Source organism: Dama dama, chromosome 28 (assembly GCF_033118175.1).
Source record: "Dama dama isolate Ldn47 chromosome 28, ASM3311817v1, whole genome shotgun sequence".
Classification (NCBI taxonomy): domain Eukaryota; kingdom Metazoa; phylum Chordata; class Mammalia; order Artiodactyla; family Cervidae; genus Dama; species Dama dama.
This window is the reverse complement of record NC_083708.1, coordinates 43,589,275-43,612,928: the sequence shown is the minus strand read 5'-3', so window position 1 is coordinate 43,612,928 and position 23,654 is coordinate 43,589,275. Positions and strand designations below refer to the sequence as shown.

The window sequence follows — 23,654 nt, the reverse complement described above, 5'->3', positions numbered from 1 at the left end:
CAGGTCTTTGCTCAAACATCACCTTTCTCTCTCGGGCCTTCCTTGACTCCTATTAAAATTGCAGTGCCCCTTCCCAGCCACCTTCTCTGGTTTATCTTTCTCTACAGTACTACCTCTTTCTGTCTCTAGGAGCTTCTGATTTATCTTCTGCCTCCTTCACCTCCAGAATGTGAGCTCTGTGAGTGACAGGACCTCCGTTACCTAAGTCTTCCCAGTGTCCAGGTCATCACCTGGAGCCACAGCGTCTTAGTCGCTCAGCCGTGTCCAGCTCTTTGCGATACCATGGACTGTAGCCCACCAGGCTCTTCTGTCCATTTTCCAGGCAAGAATACTGGAGCGGGTTGCCATTCCCTTCTCTGGGGATCTTCCCAACCCAGGGATCAAACCTGGGTCTGCTGCACTGAAGGCAGATTCTCTACCATCTGAGCTACCAGGGAAGTCCACGGTAGGTACTCAATATACACTCGCTAGCTGTAGGATGCTCTATCTCTCTACCAAAGAACACGGCTTGCATGTGAGCTCCAGAAAACCAGTTTTCCAGATAGGGATCAGATCCGTCTCTTTACAGAGCTGAAGGAATGGCTAGAAGGTAGACCACCTGCCTGCCCCTCGTGGTGGGTAGAGCTTTCAATAGGAGTCCCTCACCCTCCAGTCAGACCACACCTCTTGCCCTTAGAACTGAACGTGTAAAATTGAGATGCTGGGCTATTTTTACTATTGATTAACAAGTATTCTTTTTACTCAGTAATTAGTATGCAGCTTTTCATGAAATGCCTCTGTTTAAAATATGCTAGCCATGATTAAGCTGATAAATTATTTGTAGTAATAAAATAGTCTTTAAGATTGGCATACTATCATCTCAAGAGATGCAAACATTTATTCCACTTTTGACTCATGTTAAATAACTTCACATTTAAAATAAATAATTGCTGCCTACCCCATAGTAACACATGTTGCTTTCATCAGAGGTTGTAGCAAAATTCTGGCAGCACTGATGTGGAAGTAGCTACCCACTCTCCCGCTGAGAGTACTTACTGGCTGCTTCTCGAGAAGTGACTCCTAACTCAGTAGGGCTCAGCAGCAGACTTCCATAAATCTGAGGACATACTTGAGGATGCAAAATTTCATTCTCCCGGTTGTGGTACAGAAAAAGACAAAATTGCCCACAGTTTTTTCACCCCCCTCCATATATTTCAATGAGAAATACAGAAAAAAAAAATTGTAAAATTTATTCACAATGTACAAGTTAAGATGAATAAAACAGCTGGCAATAGCATCTTGCCTCTGAGTTGGATTTATAAAAATATTAGTGAGCTCAATTTGCCATATTTTGCTATTTCATTTGGGGAATGATGAAGAGAGTCTTTTATAATTATAAAACTTGAGACTTTGATGTCATTTATCACAATATCGTCTGGAATTCTGCAAATGTTCTGTCAGGGATGACTTGGACATTTCAGGACTTGACATTTGAAGGAAGTTGGGTAACCGAATATCGTAATGGTATCTTTTTCCTATGTATACCCTGTCATTCAAGGCATAGAGTTTATCTGCAATGTCACTGCCAATTAAAACCGAAAACAGGCGGGAGATATACCGATGCTGAGCCAAGAGCAAGTATAATTTCTTTCTCCTCCAAGACACATATCGACAATCAGTTTCTGCTGTGAGGGTTACCTAAAAAAACATATAAGACCACACATAAACAGAGATTAAGTGACAAGAAATGTTCTGCCTTTTTTTATGGCCCCAAATTTTAAATGAATTTCTCATGCAGATTTTAACATTAAAACCCACAATATATTGTAAAACATAGAGAAAGTACAACATTTATTACTATATATGTAATTCATAACATGAATAATCACAATGTTGTGCCCATCTCCAGTTCATCTGTTTCTAAGTTTAGATATCTATATTTTGCATTTTATTGAAGTGAGAGCTACTTGATATTAAAAAATAATAAAGTTGGCTAATGTTGGGGAAATATTTCCATGTCAGTCCTAAAGACTGTGGATATTTAACCCTAATCCATTTTCTGTAGTACTGAATAGAATTAACCTGATCTACATATGTATATGATTCTATATATATAAAACACACATATATACACACATGTATGTTATATGTATTAACCAGAGGAAAATGAATGCCATAATAGAACCTACCGAAAGATTATCTTTCAATACTACCCGATATGGCAGCATAGTAATGACATTTTGTTTAGCATTTTGTTGCTAGAAAACAACTGAAATTCATCACATTTTGAATTTTAAAAGTCACTTATTTTGTCATAAGGACAGATTTTCATTCTTGGTGTTTTTCTAAACTGTGACAGGTGGCAGTGTTTAGAGTCAAATATCGGTTGATTATATTTTAATTCCCATGTACTCAGTTAAGCAAAGGAAAATTTAAGAATTGATCACAGGCTTCTTTCTGTCCTATGGGATACCCAATTTTCTCCTTGTTGCTGGACCTATAAAGTGACATTAATCAGTAAGACTCAAGCGGAATGGGGAAGCCATGCCTGCTACCAAGTACATTCCGAAGTTAAGTGTAAATGACCCCATGTCATCTGCTGCCCTGTTTGCTTGTCTGCCTGTTTTTAAACAAGCAGTGTTTATCTGTTTGAAAGAGGCAGCGTTCACAGTGTGGTCTAGTTGTCCCTTACCTGAAAAGTGCCTTCCTCTGTGGGTTTCAGTGAGTCCCATTCTGGAGAATCCAGGAACTGGAAGGGGAAAATGTAATGCAGAAATTCGCCATCAACTGTCACTCTGATCCTACCCAGACACAAAGGACATCAGTCAGGAGAGAAGGGGAAAGAACTAAATTGGTGACAAGGGCAGGGAGCAGTATTTCTGATCTCTGATGATTCTTTTGGCTTTTAAAATCTTGAAGGGCAAAATATTAAATTCATACATTACAATAAGTGACAAAAATCTGTAAAATTTATGTACTGCTGCTCCTCCCATAGTTAGGATTCTGGAACGGTGGGTGAAATTCATCAGAAAATTCATCAAACTGCACATTGATATGTGCCCATTTAGGTGTGTATAATATATTACAATTACAAGTTTCAATGCACTCAGTCAGATTTTAAATTAAGTAGAACTCTGAAGAACATAAAGATGTACCACTGGAAATACCTCTGTAAACTAAATATTTACCCTTTTAAAAAATATGAATAATAACATTCCTATTTCTCCCCCAAACTTTTTTTCAAATTTTATATATAGTACACTTCCCCTTTGAGCAAGTGGGCATTTGCTAGAAATTACTGAAAAAAAAAAATGATCATTATAAAATTTAAATGTTCTCTATTACTTAAAAGAATGCCCTAATAGAATGTTTCAAATACTTTGTATGCTAAATAACTATAAGTATTCTATTCATTCAAACTGGCATCATCTTTTTCTTGACTCCAAGTGATTAGTTTGGAAACAAATAGCATATCCAGACAAACCAATTCATACCTTTAATTTCTATGAAGAAATATTAAGACTAAATTATATCCTGCTTCAAGTAAATGGTACCATGTATTCTAAATCCCTATGTAAATGATTCATGTTTAAAGGGTTTTCTCATGCCTCAGAATACTAAATGCTGCTGAGGATTATACTACGTTGAGATGGGAAAATGCAGTGAAAAGAAACAAAAGCTAGTAAGTAATAAAGTGGAAAGCCACACAAGTGCCAAGAGTACAAACCTTCCTGAGACAAGCAGGGAGAGTTTGTCAATGGAGGTTTTCCCCTGCATGGCATAGCAGTGCTCCTTCTCCAGAGTAACCACTTCTGAGCTCATAGCAATAGTTCTGAAGTCGGGCAAAGAGGTCCCCAGAGGCTGGAAGAGGGAGCTGTACAACAGCTGAAATTCTCGGGCAAAGGTTATGCTGTGGACTTGATAGGCGATGTGAACAAACCGTATGAAGCAGATGACAAACAGTATAAAATTCCAGGAAAATATGTCGGCTGCACAGACATCTACCCAAGCCCAGATAGCAGAACAGAGAAAACCCAACCCCAGCAGACTGAAGACATAAAGGAGCCCAAAGAATCCACTGCCACCCATGAAACCTACTACAAATAAAATACTGGCCAGATGATAGATGGCTCCTTCAGCCTCCTGCTTCCAGATGGTGCAGACAGGGTGTTCATCGATTAGGTTCTTCCATAAACTTGAATTTCCTTCCATGGCTGTAGTACTGTCTGGTTCACTGTTCAGTCAATATGAAATATTATCAAAGCAAATAATTAAGTCCTTTGCCTTTCCATCATCAGAGTTGAGTCTTCACAAAACCAGAGAAAGCCCGGACACTGGAGCTGGGGTGATTACGGGTTTGGTGTATGTGGATCTTGAAAAACTAAGAATCCCATGCTAGCATCCTTAAGTTTATCTGGGCTTCTGATTTAGTTCTAGCTGACAAATATGTTGTTGTTGCCTATATAAGAAATAAAAACAGGATTCTAATTAAACAGAATTGAGAAGTGTATTTAATGAATCACCAGTGTTTTACTTATTCAAGTTGACATCCTACTTTCTATGAAGTTAAAATACATTCAGCACAAATACTGAAAGTATTACATTTCTAGGATAGGAAAAAGATGCATATTTTCAAGTTAGGCTTAATTAAAAATAATTTACAGATATTTTAGTATTTGTTACAATTAGCTAACTATGTATTTTTCGAGAAAGCTAAGTGCTATAATCAGCTGGTTTCTATAACAGTAATTCAGTGCACCTCAGAATCTTTCATGATAGTGACTAAAAATGCAGATTTATAGACTTTCCAGATATACTGAGTCAGAAATCTCTAAGGGAGGGGCCTCAGTGTTGGTATTTTGAACAAGCTCCCTACATGATTCTGATGCATCAATTCATGTCTTCCATGGCCCACCCTTTTAGAGATGCTGTTTGACAACTTGTTATTCACTCTTTACAAATGAAGAATTTGAGGCTCAGAGAGACTAATTTATCCTAGGCCACACAGTGGTTGATGGCAGAGCAGAACTTCAGCACTTAAGCCTGCATGCTAGATCCAATCATGTGGTCTCTCTCATGAGAGAGATTTTAAAATAGTCACTGTAAGGAGCCCTAATCAATAAATGTAAGAAACACACCATTAGGAGTCAGGTTTTAAGAGCACATGGTAGACTGTGAAAATGTTTAATTAGATCAAAATTATTTGAGAAATATAAATTCAGTTCTCCTTTACTGCATTAGAGGCTCTTTCAGGCTAAAGGTTGCATCTATATAACTAAATAAATAATATTAAAGTTCCTGCTACTTACACATTTATTTGCCAGATGGTCAAAAATGTTAGCGACTAGTTCCTCTGCACATATATTCTCTACCCTTTCAGCCATATGGTAAAAATGCTAATATGTGATCTCATTCATGAGAGATTTAACCATGATGACAGAGCTGAAGGATATATATCATTTATCACCAACTTTCTTAACGATAAATGGTTTCAAGATGAAGCATTCATTGGATTGATTTTTTTGAAACCAAAATAACATTCAAGAACCTTGAACTTGTGTACTATATTGTTTTTATTTTGAGATAGATTTTTTCCCAGAACACTTGGTAATAAAATATCAAATAACATAGATCTAGTCTCATAGAAAAAAAGTACCTACAGAGGTGAAAATGACTTTAGCTGAAATTAAAAAAGGAACAGCATTTTACTACCAACAGAACTAGAGATGAAAATAAAGAAGCTGCTGCTGCTCAAATTCCTGGTTTTTCATCCTGGGTAGTGATTCTCTTCTCAGCAAGGAATGACTTTAAGAACATCACCAGGTGAATCATTAAAACAGGAAAAAACAACACAGACCTATAACTTACAACTGTATTATTTCTACTTATGCTGCTTTCAAATACAAACATCCTACATCCCTCTAATTATCACTCCATCCATCCCTCTGTGAGGGATGAGACTCAAGGCCAGACTGGCACTCTGAACATGTTTCCTTTCTCTTCTTTAAACAAAACCCAAAGTTATATTATCACTGCATATTCACAACAAAGAAACATTTTTAAAAAATACAATGAGTAGTTAAGAAGTGTGATATGCAGACCGCAAATGTCAGCCTCCCTGCTGTTTTACTTTTAAAACTCAAGTATTTTAAGTTAATTCCTCAAGATGCCAAGCAAATAGCCACAAAAGCAATATTAAAAAGCACTACCAGTGGAGCTCTGAACTTGGATTTGAACTCCCTGGAAATTTAAAATCCTCAACAAATTGCGAAAATGATGCTAATGTGAAACGTTTCTGGCAATTCAGAAGGGAGTTTATTGGAATCTTACCCCTTAAACTCTTGACTTGGGGAATAATATACTGGGCCACTTGCATTCCTGGAGTGTGACCCATTATAATTATATGAGGAACTGTGTTTCCAGCCCTTTCCAGCCAGCTTGTGTTTCAATAAGCTGCTACCAAACCACCCTCCTACCCTTGATCCTGTATCACTCAGCAAAGAGTGCTGACTTGCCCTGATTAGATTACTCCACACCCAGACTTTCTCCGCTTGGTGTGTTTTTATTCAGTCACCAAAACAGATGTACTTTATTAGAAGAGGAAGAATTGACAGGGGCAGGTGACGAGCCCAAGTGTTCCTCGGCCATGTGCCAGCCGCACTGTGTGAATGCCGAACACGACTCATCAGCCAGCCGCTGATGTCAAAGGCCTGTAGGCCTTAAGTCATGTTTTGGGGTAAATAAATGCTGACATGCCAAAGGAGCACAATGGATTTCTTAAGTAGTTGATCTTCCCTGCAAAAGAAGTTAACACTTGGGGATACAAAGTGCAAATACACAAAATATTTCCAAGCTTTTCCCCTTTTTACTCTTTACACTGTCAGAGCCTGAGATCAAAGGAATAAGGAAATGTAAAGGCAGACACAAGGATGCTCAACTAAATGTGATATAAGTTGGGTGGCACAGGGATGAAGATTAACTTGAAATGGCAGTTATGGGCTCAGAACATGTACATTTTTTTTTTTTTTTCATGTACATTTATTATCTCACAGCATCACACTTACTGCCATGAGCAAGGCAGTATCTAAACCATCATGCTCAGCTTATAGATGAGAAAGGTGGAGCCCAACGCAGGTTAAGTAACTTGCTTCAGGTAAAAGTCACAGTAAGTCACAAAGCTGGAAGTCCAAGCCTTCTTCCGCTCAGCTTCATGCTCTCCCCAGCAGGCAGTGTGTCTTTCAAGGCTGCAGATCTTATTTAATGTGTTGGGAGACCAGTTGAATATTCTGCCAGGACGGTTTGCCAGGAAAATAATAATCCTAACAGTGGATATTTGAGACAGGCTATATCTGCTTGTCCAGTTCAGTCCATAATGCTTAGAATACTACCAGGGACACAGACATAGAAAGCCACTCGTGAAATAATCTGCTGTATTACTGTTCAACACTGACTCATTTCCTCTTCTTGATTCCAAAATTATTAAGGGGCAAAGACAAATGTTTTTGTATTTCAGACCCTTGGCACTCAGGGAATGTGGATTGAACACATTGATAGAGAGGAACAAGTCCTCTCTGCCTTTTCCATCCTCACTCTATCCAGGTCAACAGATGTTCTAACATCTTCTGTCGCCTAGGGGAACAGAAGTGGAGGCCTTCTTGACTGAGGGGTTAGGACATCACTTATTTAAGATGTCTGGCACAACTCCAAATTCATAGGAGAATCCTTCTGTCTTCTTACAATGTTCAGTTCCTTAAGAGCAGCTGAATTCCTGATTTCATTAAAACAGCTCTGGTAGCTTGTGGTATTATGTTAGTAGTGGTTGCTAGGCAACCTAGAAGATCAAAATTCTATCAATATTATCCTCATTAATTGGCATCATATCCCAACTGTGGTATGTGTTACATATGGAGAAGATAGTTTTCTCTACTTAAACCTTTAAGTATGTATACTTAGCAACTATGGGCCAGACATTTTAAAAATTATTTAATCTGCACAACAACCCCATGAGGAAGGTACTATTATCTCCATCGCACAGATGAGAAAATTGAAACTCAGAGAAGGCAAGTAAATTGTACAAAGTCACCACACTGTTCATATTGGAACTAAGATTCCATCCAGGTCTGTCTGACTCTGAAACTCACTGTCTCAACCATATCATTCTGCTTCCACAGTACCAGGATTTAGAAAATGTAGACTTTAGTTTCCTCCTTGCTACTTAGATGAACTTAGATATATTTATTCATCCGTAAAGCAGAGGTAATGTCACCTATTGTGTCTACTTTAAAGGGTACTGGAACATTCAAATGAGAAAATCTATACTAAAAATTCTTAGCAGATTTTATTCTTTTAATTTTTTAGTCTTTTGGGAGCACTTATTTTTTTATTTTTATTGGAGTATAGCTGTTTTACAATGTCGTGTTACTTTCTTCTGTACAGCAAAGTGAATCAGCTGTTTTTGTTCAGGCGCCCAGTCATATCCAACTCTTTGTGACCCCGTGGACTGCAGCACACCAGGCCTTCCTGTCCCTGACCATCTCCTGAAGCTTGCCCAAGTTCATGTTCATTGCATTGGTGATGCCATCCAGCCGTCTCATCCTCTGATGCCCTCTTCTTCTGCCCTCTATCTTCCCCAGTATCAGGAAGAGGAATCGGCTCTGTGTATACATATAGCCCCTCTTTTTCTGGGTTTCCTTCCCATGTAGACCACAGAGCAGTGAGTAGAGTTCCCTGTGCTACACAGAAGGTTCTCATTAGTCGTCTGTTTTATACACAGTCGTGTATACATGTCAATCCCAATCTCCCAATTCATTGCACCCCTCCCTCCCTTGGCATCTATCCATTTGTCTTCTGCATCTGTATCTCTATTTCTGCTTTGTAACTACAGATTCCACATATATGTATTAATAGTTTTTTCTCATTCTGACTGACTTCACTCTGTATGACAGTCTCTAGGCCCATCCATGTATCTGCAAATGACCCAATTTCATTCCTTTTTATGGCTGAATAGTATTCCACTGTATATAGGTAACACATCTTTATCTATTCCTCTGTTGATGGCCATTTAGGGTGTTTCCACATCCAGGCTATTGTAAATAGTGCTGCAGTGAACACTGGGGGTGCATGTGTCTCTGAATTACAGTTTTCTCTGGGTATATTCCAGTAGTAGAATTGTTGGATCACATGGAAATTCTATTTTTAGTTTTTAAGTAACTTCCATACTGTTCTCCAGAGTGGTTCCACCAGTTTATTGATACATTCTTATCAATAGTGCAAGAGCATTCCCTTTTCTCCATACCCTCTCCAGCATTTACTGTTTGTAGATTTTGTGATGTTGGCCATTTGGACAGGTGTGAATTGATATTTCATTGTAGTTTTGATTTGCATTTCTCTAATAATTAATGATATTGAGCATCTTTTTATGTGTTTGTTGGCCATCTGTATGGCCATCTCATCTTTGAAGAAATGTCTGTTTAGGTCTTCTGCCCATTTTTTATTCAGTTGTTTGTTTGTTTTTTTTTTATATTGAGCAGATTTTTAAATAACAGAGAAATGGCATTGCTGTACTTGTTGCTTGTTTGCTACAGAGCTGAGCCATTTGAAGATATAGATTTTAAAAGCTTTCTTCAGAGGATTTCAATAGAAGACAAACCATCCTTATGTCGTAAATTCTAAACTTACTTATTCCTGCAGGAGTGATCTGTCTTATTCTTCCCTATCTTGTGTCCTGACCACCTAAGGCTGATAGGTATCGACCCAGAACTAACCTATCCTTGAGTAAAGAAACCAGTCTCTGGAAGCCAATAACAATTGGAATTACCCAGGGACTTGTTAAAATGCCCCTTCCCTGGCCCCACCCCAGAATAACTAAGCCAGGGAGGGACCCAGACAGATGGATTTCTAATAGGCTCTCAGTTGATTTTTTTTTAACTTTTTATTTTGTATTGGGGTATAGCTGATTAGCAATGTTTTGATAGTTTCAGATGAACAGCAAAGGGAACTCAGCCATTTATATACAGGTATCCATTCAGTTTGAGAGCCATTATTTCATCTTGTTCCTGAAGGATTCCTGGATTATCCTTGGTTAAAGAGCCTCAGCTTTGTCCATTTCTGGCTGCCAGCTGGCTGTCCTTCCAGGCTGGTTACTCCATGTGATGTCTTCTGATCCTTCATTGTCTGTCCACAGCTGTAGTCCCAGTGTTGGGTCTACCATTCTTCTGTCTGGTCTGTCCAGTTGGTATTACTACTTAAGAGGAAGGTGTCAGTCTTAGCAATGTCCCTAAACAGCATGTGATTAATTTATTTATTGTCTGTGCTGAGCTTTCTCTAGTTGTGGCCTGCGGGCTTCTTATTGCGGTGGCTTCTCTTGCTGTGGAGCATGTGTGTGGTCTTAGTAGTTGTGGCATACAAATACTTAGTTGTCCTGCGGCATGTGGGATCCTCCCAGACCAGGGATCGAACATGTGTCCCCTGAGTTGGCAGGCGGATTCTTAACCACCGTAACATCAAGGAAGTCCCACAGTGTGAGATTTTAATCTTCCCAGACCTGTTTCCTCATTGATAAAATGAAAGATTTGGACAAATCATTATTTGCAGCACCTTTCAGCTCTACAATAACACCACTTTCTATGATATGTAATTCAAAGTTATTCCTAGCCCAGGTCAAAATATAGAGCAGATGGGCAGAACTGAATTATGATTGCACATCTTCACACCAGGTTTGTGACTGGGGCCCTGCTCTGGAAATTGTTTAAATATTTAAGGACTGTAGTGGGACCCAGGCACTGGCATTTTTTTCACAGACTTCCCATTGATTTTGTTGTGCAACCAGGGTTAAGAATTTGTAGGGGTATGGGGTAAGAGACACTAGAACATTCTATAGAGTGAAGGATCTGGACTTTAATCCTTATTTTTCAGGGCTAGACAAGCACATTTTTCTCTTGTGTTTCTCACTTCCATGCTTTGCTCAGGTCAGGAGGCATTTTCTTCCTCACACTCATCTCTGAGGGGGCTCAGGGTCTGCATGTTCTGCATCTGCCTTTCCTTAACATGATGGGTGAAGTGCACTTTCTAGGCTCTGAACTTTTATGGTCTTTACTATCTGTCTACATGGCTTCCACTGTATATTATATTGACCATAATATATATTTTCCACCTAATTTTTTAAAAAGTATGTATTTACTTGGCTGTACTGGGTCTTAGTTGTGGCATGCAGGATCTTTTTTAGTTGAGGCATGTGAAATCTTTAGTTGCAGCATGTGGGTTCTAGTTCCCTGACCAGGGATCAAACCCAGGTTCCCTGCATCAGGAGCTCAGAGTCTTAACCACTAGACCAGTAGGGAAGCCTCTGTTTTCCTTTTTAAAACATCCTAATTTGTTTATTCTTTCATTTGTGGTACATGTTTAATAGTTTAAAGAATCTAATGTAGATAGTGTGTGTATTTTTAAATATTGGCTTTATTAATTGGTCATTTATATATGTATATATATTATATAAATAGTGTTCAGGTAGAAAAACAATGTTTAGAATATAGTTTTGGAACAAGCAGGTTAATAGCCAGGAAGCCAAAGTGAGATATGATCGATACCGGAGTCAACGGGTTAGGTGTTGGACAAACAAAGAAAGAAAAGCATATGTTATATTAACCATGAAGAAGAAATGAAAGGAAGACATGTCTCTGCTGAGACAGAAGAACAGAGAAAGGATGAAGACGCTTTGGAGTTATAAGAGATCCTAAAGCTTGGAAAGAAATCAGAGGAAGTTTGGGGGGGGTAGGGGACTGGCTTTGAGTCATGTTTAACCTGATGCACCTGGTCTAACAACAGAGCTCATAGCAGAAGATAAGGTGCAGGATGGAGGCATATTTAACAGTTGTCCTAAATGACACAGGACAGCACTGAATAAGGACTGGAGCTGATGAGATTATCTAGAAAGTGAGTACAAAGAGAAATGAGAGTTGAAGTTAAATGCCCATGACCAGAAGCCTTAGAATTCTAGGGTTGTGCTGGCCACTGCAGGAGCCGTCAGCCACACGTGACCACTGAGCCCCTGAAATGTGACTGGTCTGAAGCAAGATGCGTTGGTCTCAATGGACTTCAGACACAGTACAAAGATAAGGAATATGTCATTAATAATTTCTTTATTGGTTACGTGTTGAAATGATAATGTTTTGGAAATACTGGGTTAAATTAAACATATTATTAAAGTTAATTTCACCCATTTCTTCTTATTTGTTAATGTTGCTACTGGAGAATTTTAAATTATGTATGTGGTTGCATTATATTTCTCTTGGATAGTGCTGGTCTAGAGCCTCTCAAGCAACAGGAAAGAAGAAATTCATTTCTTCATCATGCTAAGACTTGGCATGATGCTGTGCAAACAGTGCATATGTATAGTATATAAATGTGTAAATATGGAAGAATTATCTCAGATTAAGAGCAGAGAGTTGATGTAAATGTAAATGATATTGGCTACAGTATTCATACGCTACAGTCAGTCAGATGTTATCCAAGGCATAGATGTGTCACCATCTGGCTTCTGCCTATAGAGATGGCCAACCCCACTAAGCTCTTGGCTCCTTTATTCTACCAACGAAGGTGCTACTTTTTTCTTTTGCCTTAGGAGAATCCTATTTTCTTAAGCAATTATATTATATGGTCTCATTTTCTCATTTCATCTTCTGATGTTACCCTATGGAATACATTGGAAATCTCAGGTAGACAGTCTCATAAATTTTATGCTGGAGATTGGATTGTGGCCTTCTGGATTCCAGAAGATCCACACCAGCCTTGGGAGTTTTTCACTTACTACCTAAGTCTCTTCATGCACCACTAGGCTCCCAGGCTGGAACATGCCTTTGACTTTTTATACCAATGAAAGCTTGGCTTCACTTGAGACTCGAGGAAATTGAAGAACCTGCCCACAAGCTATGCCAGGCTTCTCTGATTCTCTTGTCTCAGCTAAAGCCACATCTGATTATCTCTAGCCATGTTTGGTTTCTCACTTTATCACATATGGTGGGAGGGAGAATTCTAAGATTCCTACCCCGCTCATGCAAGGTCCTGTAATCCCCTTTCCTTAAGTCTTCCCATTGAATGGCATTCTCATGTGAATGGCATGGGATAGAGGGTGCCTACATTAGGTAACATGTTCTGGCCAATGGGGATTGAATAGTGACATCTGTGATTATGTTAAGCTATGTAAGACTCCACTGTAGGACTGGAGAGGGCCTGGAAACTAGACAAACAAAACAAACAAGACAACACCGTGCTGTGAACTGCCTGTGGGGACCACTAGGCAATGAACTGCCGGCAGTCTCTGTGAGCTGAAAGTACCCAATCAAAAGTTACCAGAATAATGGGGACCTCAGTCCTTCAATCACAAGGAGCTGAATTCTGCCAATCACTTGGAAATCTTGGGCGAGGACCCTAGACTCCAAATGAGGAGTGCAGTCTAGCTGATAACCTGAATTGCAAGCTTGTGAGACCCTGAGCTGAGGATCCATTCTAGCTGTGCCTAGACTTCTGACTCACAAAAACTGTGAGATAGTAAATTGTATTGTTTTAAGCCACTAAGTTTGTGGTAATTTGTTACAAAGCAATAGAAAAATGAATATACACACCTATGAATATTCACTATAAATGAGGCTTTTCATTAAAGTAATAACTACATTTTACGGTGGACCTGAAATACAGGTTTATGGAGAAGAAGACAATCCTTGTGAGGTTTCTATTAGGAAAATCAAGTGATAACAGGTCTTTAATCATATCTGGAAAACAAGACAGGATAAGTGGCCCTGGGAATTATATTTAAATTAACTGTACCACTTTATAGGTTTTTCTTTCATGGAGTCCAGTGGCTCCAACACTATTAAGCATGTGGGCAACTTCTAGAATGCTTATGTCATTCATATGTTGTTGTTTGGGGTCCCTGGTGGCTGAGATGGTAAGGAATCTGCCTGCAATGCAGACAACCAGGGTTTGATCCCTGGGTCAGGACGATCCCCTGGAAAGGAAATGGCAACCCACTCCAGTATTCTTGCCTGGGAAATTCCATGGACAAAGGAGCCTGGCGAGTTGAAGTCATGTGCAACTCTTTGCGACCCCATGGACTGTAGTCCACCAGGCTCCTCTGTCCATGGGATTTCCCAGGCAAGAATACTGGAGTGGATTGCCACTTCCTTCTCCAGGGGATCTTCCCAACCCAAGGATCAAACCTGCGTCTCCCGCATTAGCAGGCGAATTCTTTACCACTGAGCCACCGGGGAAGCCCACATGTCATTCATACACCAGTCTCCAAAATTCCTGGAATGCCATGTTTCCATGGTTGACTTTTAGCTGGATCAATTCTTTGCAAAATTGGGCCATACATGTATGGCGAATACTTGATGTTTCAAACACACTCAGAGAATAATACTAAAAAAAAAAGCCCATAGAAACTCGAAACAAATAGCTACGTAATTCGAATTGTGACTCCACCAAATTTAGATGAGTTGAGCAATGGGAATTAATGAAGTAACTATGTGCCATCTTCTTAATCCTCATATACTAGTACTTCTAGTAGTACTACCAACGCTGTTACCACCTAACGTTTACTGAACACTTTCTGACTGTGTGCCAGGCACATGTCTAAGAGCCCTAAAATGCCACGTCACTTAATCCTCACAGCTTCATGAAGGAGGCAAATTTATCTCCCCATTTTACAGATGAGATATCTAAAGCATAGGCTGCACAAGGATACAATATTGATAGAGCCCAGGAGCCCAGACTCACTCTCAGGCAGGCAGATGCCAAGGCTCTGCTGTCTTAACCTTCATGACTTAACTGCTTCACATACAGTTTGAATCTAAATATCTGGACTTACTGGAACAAATCAACAGCATTCTTGTTTTCTCACTTCAGTCCTAGATTCAGTGAATTTAAATATTTTCTTAAGAAATTACAAATTTTCAGGTGGGACATGAGAGAAATAGGTGAGTGAGGTTGAGAGGTACAAACTTTCAGTTACAAAATAAGTGAGTCGTGTCTAAAATGTACAGTCTGGGGAATATAGTTGACAATTATACCTTGTTTTAAAATTGAAGGATAATTGCTTTATAATGTTGTGTTGGTTTCTGCTGTCCAACAATGTGAATTAGCCATAAGTATACAAATATCCCCTCCCTCCCGAGTCTCCCTCCTAACTCCTCCATCCCACCCCTCTAGGTCATCACATAACACCGAGCTGAGCTCCCTGTGATACCCAGCAGCGTCTCACTAGCTATCTGTTTTACACATGGTAGTGTATATATGTCAGTATTACTCTCTAAATTCATCCCCTCCCTCCTTCCCCAACTATGTCCAGCAAGTCTGTTCTCTATGTTTGCGTCTCTATTCCTGGCCTGCAAATAGCTTCATCAGCACCATTTTTCTAGATATGCTAATATATGGTATTGGTCTTTCTCTTTCTGACTTACTTCTAAACTCTAGGTTTGTCCACCTCACAAGAACTGACTCAAATGCATTTCTTTTTATGGCTAAGTAATATTCCATTGTATATATGTACACTAACTTCTTTATCCATCCATCTGTTGATGGACATCTAGGTTGCTTCCATGTCCTGGCTATTGTAAATAGTGCTGCAGTGAACATTGGGATACATGTGTCTTTTCAAATTATGGTTTTCTCAGGGTATATGCCCAGTAGTTGGATTGCTGAGTCTTTTTTTTTTTTCATTTATTTTTATTAGTAGGAGGCTAATTACTTTACAATATTGTAGTGGTTTTTGCCATACATTGACATGAATCAGCCATGGACTTACATGTGTTCCCCATCCTGATCCCCTCTCCTAGATTGCTCAGTCTTATGGTAACTTTATTCCTGGTTTTCTTTTAAGGAATCACTATACTGTTTTCCATAGTGGCTGTATTAACAACTTATTAATACATTCCCACCAAAAGTGCAAGAGGGTTCCCTTTCCTTCCCACCCTCTCCAACATTTATTGCTTATAAATTTTTTGAAGATGGCAATTCTGACTGGTGTGAGGTGATATACCTCATTGTAGTTTTGATTTGCATTTGTCTAATAATGAGTGATGTTGAGCGTCTTTTCATGCGTTTGTTGGCCATCTGTATGTCTTCTTTGGAGAAATGTCTGTTTAGGTCTTCTGCCAATTTTTTTATTGGGTTATTTGTTTTTCTGATATTGAGCTGCATGAGCTGGTTGTATATTTTGGGGATTAATCCTTTGTCTTTTGTTTCATTTGCTATTGTTTTCTCCCATTCTGAGGGTTGTCTTTTCATATTGTGTATAGTTTCCTTTGCTGTGCAAAACCTTTTAAGTAGGTCCAATTTGTTTATTTTCATTTTTATTTTCATTACTTTTGGAGGAAGGTCAAAGAGGACCTTTCTGTGAGATCTATGCCAAAGAGCGTTCCGCCTACGTTTCCCTCTAAGAGCTTTATAGTTTCTGGCCTTACATTTAGGTCTTTAATCCATTTTGAATTTATTTTTGTATATGGTGTTAGGAAGTATTCTAATTTTATTCTTTTACATGCAGCTGTCCAGTTTTCCCAGCACCACTTATTGAAGAGGCTGTCTTTTCTCCACTGTATATTCTTGCATCCTTTGTCAAAGATAAGGTGCCCAAAGGTACATGAGCTTACCTCTGCGTGTTCTATCTTGTTCCACTGATATATACTTTTGTTTTTGTACCAGTACCATACTGTCTTGATTACTATAGCTTTATAGTATAGACTGAAATCAGGAAGGTTGATTCCTCCGGCTTTGTTTTTCTTTCTCAAGATTGCTTTAGTTATCAGGGGTCTTTTGTGTCTCTATACAAAGACAATTATATAATATTAATCTTTGTATGTTGACGGATGGTAACTAGACTTATCATGGTGGTCATTTTGAGATATATAGAAATATCAGCTCACTATGTTGTGCACCAGGAACTAACATAGTGTCATAGGTCAATTATATTTCAAAAATAAAGAAACTCGTAGAAAAAAAAAGTCAAATTTGTGGTTATCAGAGGAAGGGTGGTCAAAAGGCAGAAACTCCCAGTTATAAGGTAAATAAGTACTAAGGATATAATGTGAAACATGATAAACATAGTTAACACTGCTGTATGTTATATATGTGAAAGTTTCTAAGAAAAATCCTAAGTGCTCTTATCACAAGGAAAAAGTATTTTTTCTGTTTCTCTAATATTGTATCCATATGAGATGACAGACTTTCACTAAACTTAATGTGGTAATGATCATTTTATGATGGAAGTTAGACTATTATGCAGCACATCTTAAAGTCATACAGTGCTGTATGTCAACTATATTTCAGTAAAACTGAAAGAAAGAAAAGAAATTACAATTTTTGGAGCAACAGAATGATAGGAGGTTGAGTCACTCAGTGCCCTATAATTCTTAATGTGAAGAAACAGCTGTAAACCTCTCCTTCATAAGCTTATCATTTATCTGCTTTAAACAAACAATCCCCATACTCTGCTTCAAGTTCTTCTGACCTCTTCATGTTCTGGAAATGGCTAAAGGCACAAGCAGGAAGCCATTCACTTTCAGTCAGCTGCAGTCATGTCATGCAGTAAGTTCACCAGAGATTCCTGATGAAAGATGCAAGAGAAGCTGGAATCACAGATGCATGAAACAGTCTTTCCTTGATATGAATCCAAGGAAGACACCTTCACTTAGCTCTCCTCCAAGTGTCCTGCATACAGCAAATGAACTCACTTTTTCTATGTTTACTTCATGTTCCTTCCTGGCAAACACACCTAATAAGTTCATGTGTGCTAGCTAATTGGCTGTAATTTTTCCTGTCATTTGTTTGAGCTTAATGAGCAGATGGATCACACACCAGGGTCAGCAATGTTTGAAACCACCAAACCAGCCACTCCTGGTGCTAATAGGAGCATTTCTGCAAGGAATTCCATTTCCTTTCGAGTGTTTTATAGAGACAGGAGCTTTCTCTTTGTGAGAAAAATTGTTCACTGGTTCTCCATCCAGACAGTCAACAATCTTTCCACTTTTTAAAAATTTCTTTCAGCCTCGTTGTTATTGACTTTGAAGTACTTGAGCTTATTCCAGCCTTAGACATTGCTTTTATTTTTGTGTACTTCCTGTCATGATCTTCAGTTCGGATTATTCCCTTATTCCTGCTGCTCAGGAAATACTGCATATTCTCTTGATTCTTTCAAAATATTTGATTATCTCAAGCTTCTCTTCAGTGTTTAAGCTGTCCTTTTGCATGCACTATTTGACATTTTTGAATCAAGATGCTTAAATATTCTTGGGATATTAAATGAGTATTTTTCTATAGAAAAATGCATAAGTGCAAAAGAATAACAAAACACAATCTTGCAGGATATCACTCAGTGAACCAAGGTAGCTGGTAATGTTTGAGGTCTGTGTGTGTTATATTTTGTGTTATATTCCTATAGGGCTTGGTTAGCTGGTTACAGTTTAATGTGTTCACCTGGTGTTTCTGACTGAGTAAATCATTGAATAAGTTAGTACAAAATTTGCATCATGCTTGAATTGTTACTTACATTTCAGTTGCATTGGAATGATGCTGGTTTTCAAAATAAGCATTTTAGCATAATTGACTGTGTCATCAACTTTCAAATAGCCAAGAACACATTAATAATTAACATATGTAAGAATTCAACAAATCCCTGCCCTCATGGAGCTTGCATTTTAGTGAAAATCAAATTTTGACACCATTTAAGCCCAGTTTCAAATTATGAGATCTAAGATAATCTAAAAATACATTTTATATGCAAATAAGCTACTTAAAACTCATTTAAAGTCAGTTGTTGCATATTGAATTTTTATATAAATGCTGTATTTTAAAAGACAATCTAAAGTCTTAAAAATCAAAATGCAAGCAAGTTGTTTCTTAGAAATTCAAGACCAAAAGCAACAGACAAGTCCTAAAATGTTGTATGTATCACAGGAGTAGCATATTACATATTAATGTGCCTGTATTCTTCTATTTGTATAAATGCAAGGGCATATGGAGTGATTTTTCACTTAATGCTAAGAAAGGTTATTCCTGGATGGCAGGACACTACTTTTTTCTTTGCATATACCTGTATTATTTGCTTCCTTTATAATACTCTTATAAAACTAAAAAGTGATTTTACGTTAATTTGAAATTTTTAAATACAAAGATATCAGAGAAGAAATATCCATGAACCCAACAACCAAAATTATCAAATATCAACACTGTCATATTTTTGGATCTTTTTAAAATAAAAAAAGATTCCACAAAAAATTAAAGATCACCACGGACTACTCTCTAGTGCCATTCCTCACCCATCTACTCCTTCTATAAAATTGTGTTTCTTTCCTGTCCATATAGAATAATTTTAAAAATTCCAATTAAAAATGTTAGGCTAGACTAGAAATGTATCTTATGAGTTTTTCAGCTTTACGCTTAATTTTTTTCTGATGAATAATTTTAAACATAGTCCAAAATAGAGAAAATAATATATGATTACCCCCCTATACACCCATTACCTAGATTCAACACTCATCAAGGTTTTGCCACATGGAATTTTTGAAATCAAAAGCGGAAAACTATAACCTACTGTTCATCCTACAGTTTGTTCAGTCAGTAAACAACCACCTACTAAGGAAGACAGGGAGAACTGAGATTAGTTATGTTCTCACTATGTGCCACGCACTGGGTCTTGTCTACACTGACCCACTGAGGAGTCAAAACTATGCCACCCAAAGAGTATCATTAGCATTCTTCAGAGTGGAAAATGAGGCTTGGAAAGATGACAGTTCTTCCACAGGCCCAGCTGCTTGCCCTTCTTTCTAGACCGTAAATCCCTCCTCCCCCACCAATTTCAGTATGTGTGATAGTCACTAGAGGTTATTCTGTTAAAAAATACAAAGTGAGAATGTCTCACTTTGTAGCTGTGTGAATTGATCCCTCAATTCTCTGGGCTGGAGGAGGGTCCAGTGTTGTTATGGAAGTTTTAAGTCAGCAACTTTTTGTTATTATTTAATTTATAAAATAACCTGTTATAACTTTCACTTTAAGATATTTTCCTCTAACTACTTAGATAAAAGAGAGGAATGTTTTCTCTTTTCCTTTAAAAAAAATCTCATTAATGATTCAATACACTTTTGTAAATTCTTACTTATTCTCTATAGCTAATAATCCCAGCTGACCAACACCCATAATTACAGAAACCAATTTCAATTGCAGTTTTCAGGCTTGCAAATGTATCACAGACATTTTCCAAAGCAGTTTTGAAACTTCTTCTTGTCATGTCACTTATGTGTTGTTATGCTCATATGCTGCAGCAAATGCTTCATAACCATTCTTGATCTTTCCTGGGGACTGTTGAGAATAAGCAGACAGGAATGTTCCAGTGTATCAACCCTATTAGTCAGTCTTGTGATAAGAAGCATGGGATTTGGGTTTCCCCTGACACATATTTATTTAATAGCATAGACTGTCACCATTTAGAAGCCCAGGATGCACAATGATTCAGCTATTTTGAGAAACTGATGAGATTAAAGAAACTCAATTATCAAATGTCTCCCAGCTTATATGTATAAAATCTTAGTAGAACAGATACATCTTATTCTAGATTTCACTTAATATTTGTATCCCAAACTCTTCAAAAGACAAACCCAGTCTTCCAGAGAAGGAAAGAACCTTAAAGATCATGTGGGATCAGACAGACCTCTTCATTTGGCAAATGTGGAAAGAGATCCAATATTTATTTTGCTTATATTTTGTTTCAGGTAGTTCTTGTTTGGTTTTCAGTGGTCACAAAGAACAGTGCCAGGTTCCTGTATTGTCACACCAGGGAGTTGTTTGTGCAACAGTCCCTGGTATTAAAAATAACAGAAAAGAAAATAGCCACCAAACTTTAGCATGAACAGAGAAAATATTTTAAGGCTGCCATAAAACTCAAGTGTAACGAGCAAGCTTGCAAACTGAAAATAGCTAACCACAAGAGTTGGAGTAAAAAGTCAGGAAGGAAGGTTGTCACATTCTAGAAGTTCAGTAAATCAAATTAGGTTATATTCTGCTTTCCCACTTATTTAAACATATAGAACTTTTTCACTTTTTGCAAAATGTCTCCTTACTAAAACAAAAATTTTTCGTGTGTGTGCCATAGCCATATTACTGTATTTGATTCTGTGCCTTTAATCTTTTCTTAAAATACAGACCCTCAAAATACATATCTCTGTAACCGACCTTAGTGAGGAGGTAGTTTCGTGGTTTTCAAATGTCTTTCTCTTTCTTTCCTTCCCCTTCCCTCGCCCAGGGGGATTCCCCAAATAGAGTAAACAGGTCAGCGTGACCTTGGATGAGGCCGCTTTCTGGGTCCTGAACTCAACGGGAAAACCCTGCCCCTACTCAGACCTTTTGCCCAGGGAAACTTCTCGCCTCTGCCCGACTTCCCCAAGGCCAACCGAGGGCTGTCAGGGCCCCCTGAAGCAGCTTTTCTCCCTCTAAAATCCGACCATTTGGGGGTCTCCAAGGTGCTGCCCGGGGCAAGAGTGGGTCCAACAGCAGATGTGGGAAGAAGACTCACCTCTGTGGGCGGAGGACCCGAGCGCCTAGGGCCGGTGCGCCGACCCCAGCCGGCCAGCCTCCCGCGGCACCCGCGCGGACCCCCGGGCTCGCCGCTGGCCGGAGCGGGGCCGGAGCGGGAGGCAGGCGGCAGCGCCGCGCAATCAGGGGCACAGGCAGAGAAGCTTGGGCGCTGCTGGGGGTCTGCAGGTCGCGACCCCCTCCCAGGAGCGGGGCCAGGACAGACACCGCACCCGGCAAGCAGCCCCGGCGCCGCAAGGTGTGAGGGTGCAGACGGCGGCGGGAGGGTGGCGGCCGAGGCGCCCCGGCTCCCTCCTTACCTGGCCTTTCTCGGCCTCACGCAGAGCTCCGGCCTCGCGCCCGCAGAAGTTTCCCAGCCGAGCGCATCGGGCCCCGCCGACCGGCGCGAAGTCCCTGGAGCCCGGCTCACGCGCTCCTGGCCACCCCGCGCCGGTGCCCGCCCTGCGCCCGGGCGCTCAGTGACCGCAGCCCGGTTCCGGAGCGGCGCGGTGGCGCAGGCGGGGGCCGGGCACGGGCGCGCGCCCCGGGGACCGCGGGAAGGGCGGGGTGGCGGCGGCAGGAACGGCGCGGGGCCCGGGTAGCCCCAGCCTCCAGGGAGTCGTCGGACTGCTATCAACCTAGCGATTGCGCGGCGGAGTAAAGTTTGCAAAGATGGGTCTCAAGTGAACGCGGCTTACAGCTGAAAAACAAACCTCATGCTCGCTATATGCCAGGCAGAGGACCATGGGGTTCACGCCTCGGATGGGAAGCAAGTGTACTTCTGCCCTCTCGCTACCCCACCCCTACTGTAAACAAAATGAGATCAATGACTGGAATGGGGATGGGAATCCTTGGGTAAAGAGGGCAGAGAACAGTTAATACCTTGATTCAAATCAAGGAATGTCTCCAAAAATCAAATGGATGAAGAGCATGGACAATCATAGAAGGAAAAAAATTTAAATACAGATGATCCCCCCAAAAAAGTTCAAGTTAGTAATGAGCCCTAATGCATACAACTTAAGGCAGAAATCAAATACATTTTTTCCCTCCCGTGAAGTTAGTGAAGTTTTCTTTGGTTTTGGTGCTCAAACCCTGGTGGTTGGTGAGAGAACAGTGAAACAACCTACTTGAGGATTTGCATCTCCTCCCTTCTCTCAGCACCCTCACTCATGTTCTATAACTGTTCTGGTGACAGTGATTCCAGGAACATTTACTGAGTAATCTGGCTCTTTTGTTCCCTAGAATAACCATTAAAGTAATATAAATGGTAAAAATTAACCTCTTTTAATGGATACTGGGACTGAGGGGCAAAAAGTACCCATATTCCTATACCCTGTATGGGGCTAGAAACCATACATCTTCCAGGCCTTTGCTTCATTCTAGGGATTTACTCAGAAATGTGGGAAATCCAGTTTAAATTGGATATGGCTGGGGAAGTAAGAAGGTCTTGAGGTTTGACATCAGATGTATTTGAAACTGCTAAGTGGTGTTTCAGGAGGTTCCAGGGAGCTGCAGTCCTTTATGTCTCAACACAAAAAGAATTCATCAATAGGCAAAGTGATAGATAAGAGGTGATAGGATGCTTGTGAGGCTTATCAGTGGGCAGGTGAGAGGGTGCCACACTGAGAAATTAGTGGGCTCCAGTTTTATAATCAGGAAAAACAGGTAAGGGGAAAGACAACCTTCTCCCTTGTTCTTAAGTAGGCATCATGCTTGCATCATTAGCTACTCCCCCAGGTTGGGCAAGGGAGTCTTTTTGTCCTTATATGGTCAAGCTAGGACTGTCATGGCAGTAATGGAAAAATTATTTCAAGTCTCAGTACAATGGGCGTCTTTCACTTTGAAATGTCACCTTTCCATAAAGTGTTGTCTTTATATGTGCAGAAAGCATGTTCTATGGATCATCTACTTACTGAGCTCACTGGGCCAGATTTGGGTCTCTGCCACCATTGGTTTTTCATTATGTCTCATGTTTCTGTTCCCTGGTTTTGTTGCTAAGCAAGCCTGCTTGGTTTTGTGGTTAAGTCATCCTGCTTCCTTGAGTAATCAGTACTACAGGGGTCTCCCATATTTATTTCTACTTACAATCCTCTAGTGTGGTTAACTATTTAATCACCTACTTT

The 23,654-nt window shown here is 39.7% G+C and overlaps 1 protein-coding gene across 3 annotated transcripts; it reads right to left on the bottom strand.

Annotated features, from left to right (window-relative positions):
• Positions 1 to 1,214: 1,214 nt before the first annotated feature.
• On the bottom strand, positions 1,215 to 22,262 carry POPDC3 (popeye domain containing 3). 3 transcript variants are annotated; one of them, XM_061131584.1, is made up of 4 exons: positions 22,245 to 22,262; positions 3,707 to 4,438; positions 2,672 to 2,780; positions 1,215 to 1,677 (listed from the first exon to the last, which is right to left on the bottom strand). In XM_061131584.1, exons 2-4 carry the CDS (start codon positions 4,189 to 4,191, stop codon positions 1,396 to 1,398), a joined length of 876 nt encoding a protein of 291 aa, XP_060987567.1. In that variant the 5' UTR covers positions 4,192 to 4,438; positions 22,245 to 22,262; the 3' UTR covers positions 1,215 to 1,395. The 3 variants fall into 3 exon arrangements, with proteins under 3 accessions (XP_060987567.1, XP_060987566.1, XP_060987568.1); XM_061131583.1 differs by lacking the exon at positions 22,245 to 22,262 and adding an exon at positions 21,852 to 21,942; XM_061131585.1 differs by lacking the exon at positions 22,245 to 22,262 and having other exon boundaries at positions 3,707 to 4,566.
• Positions 22,263 to 23,654: the final 1,392 nt, after the last annotated feature.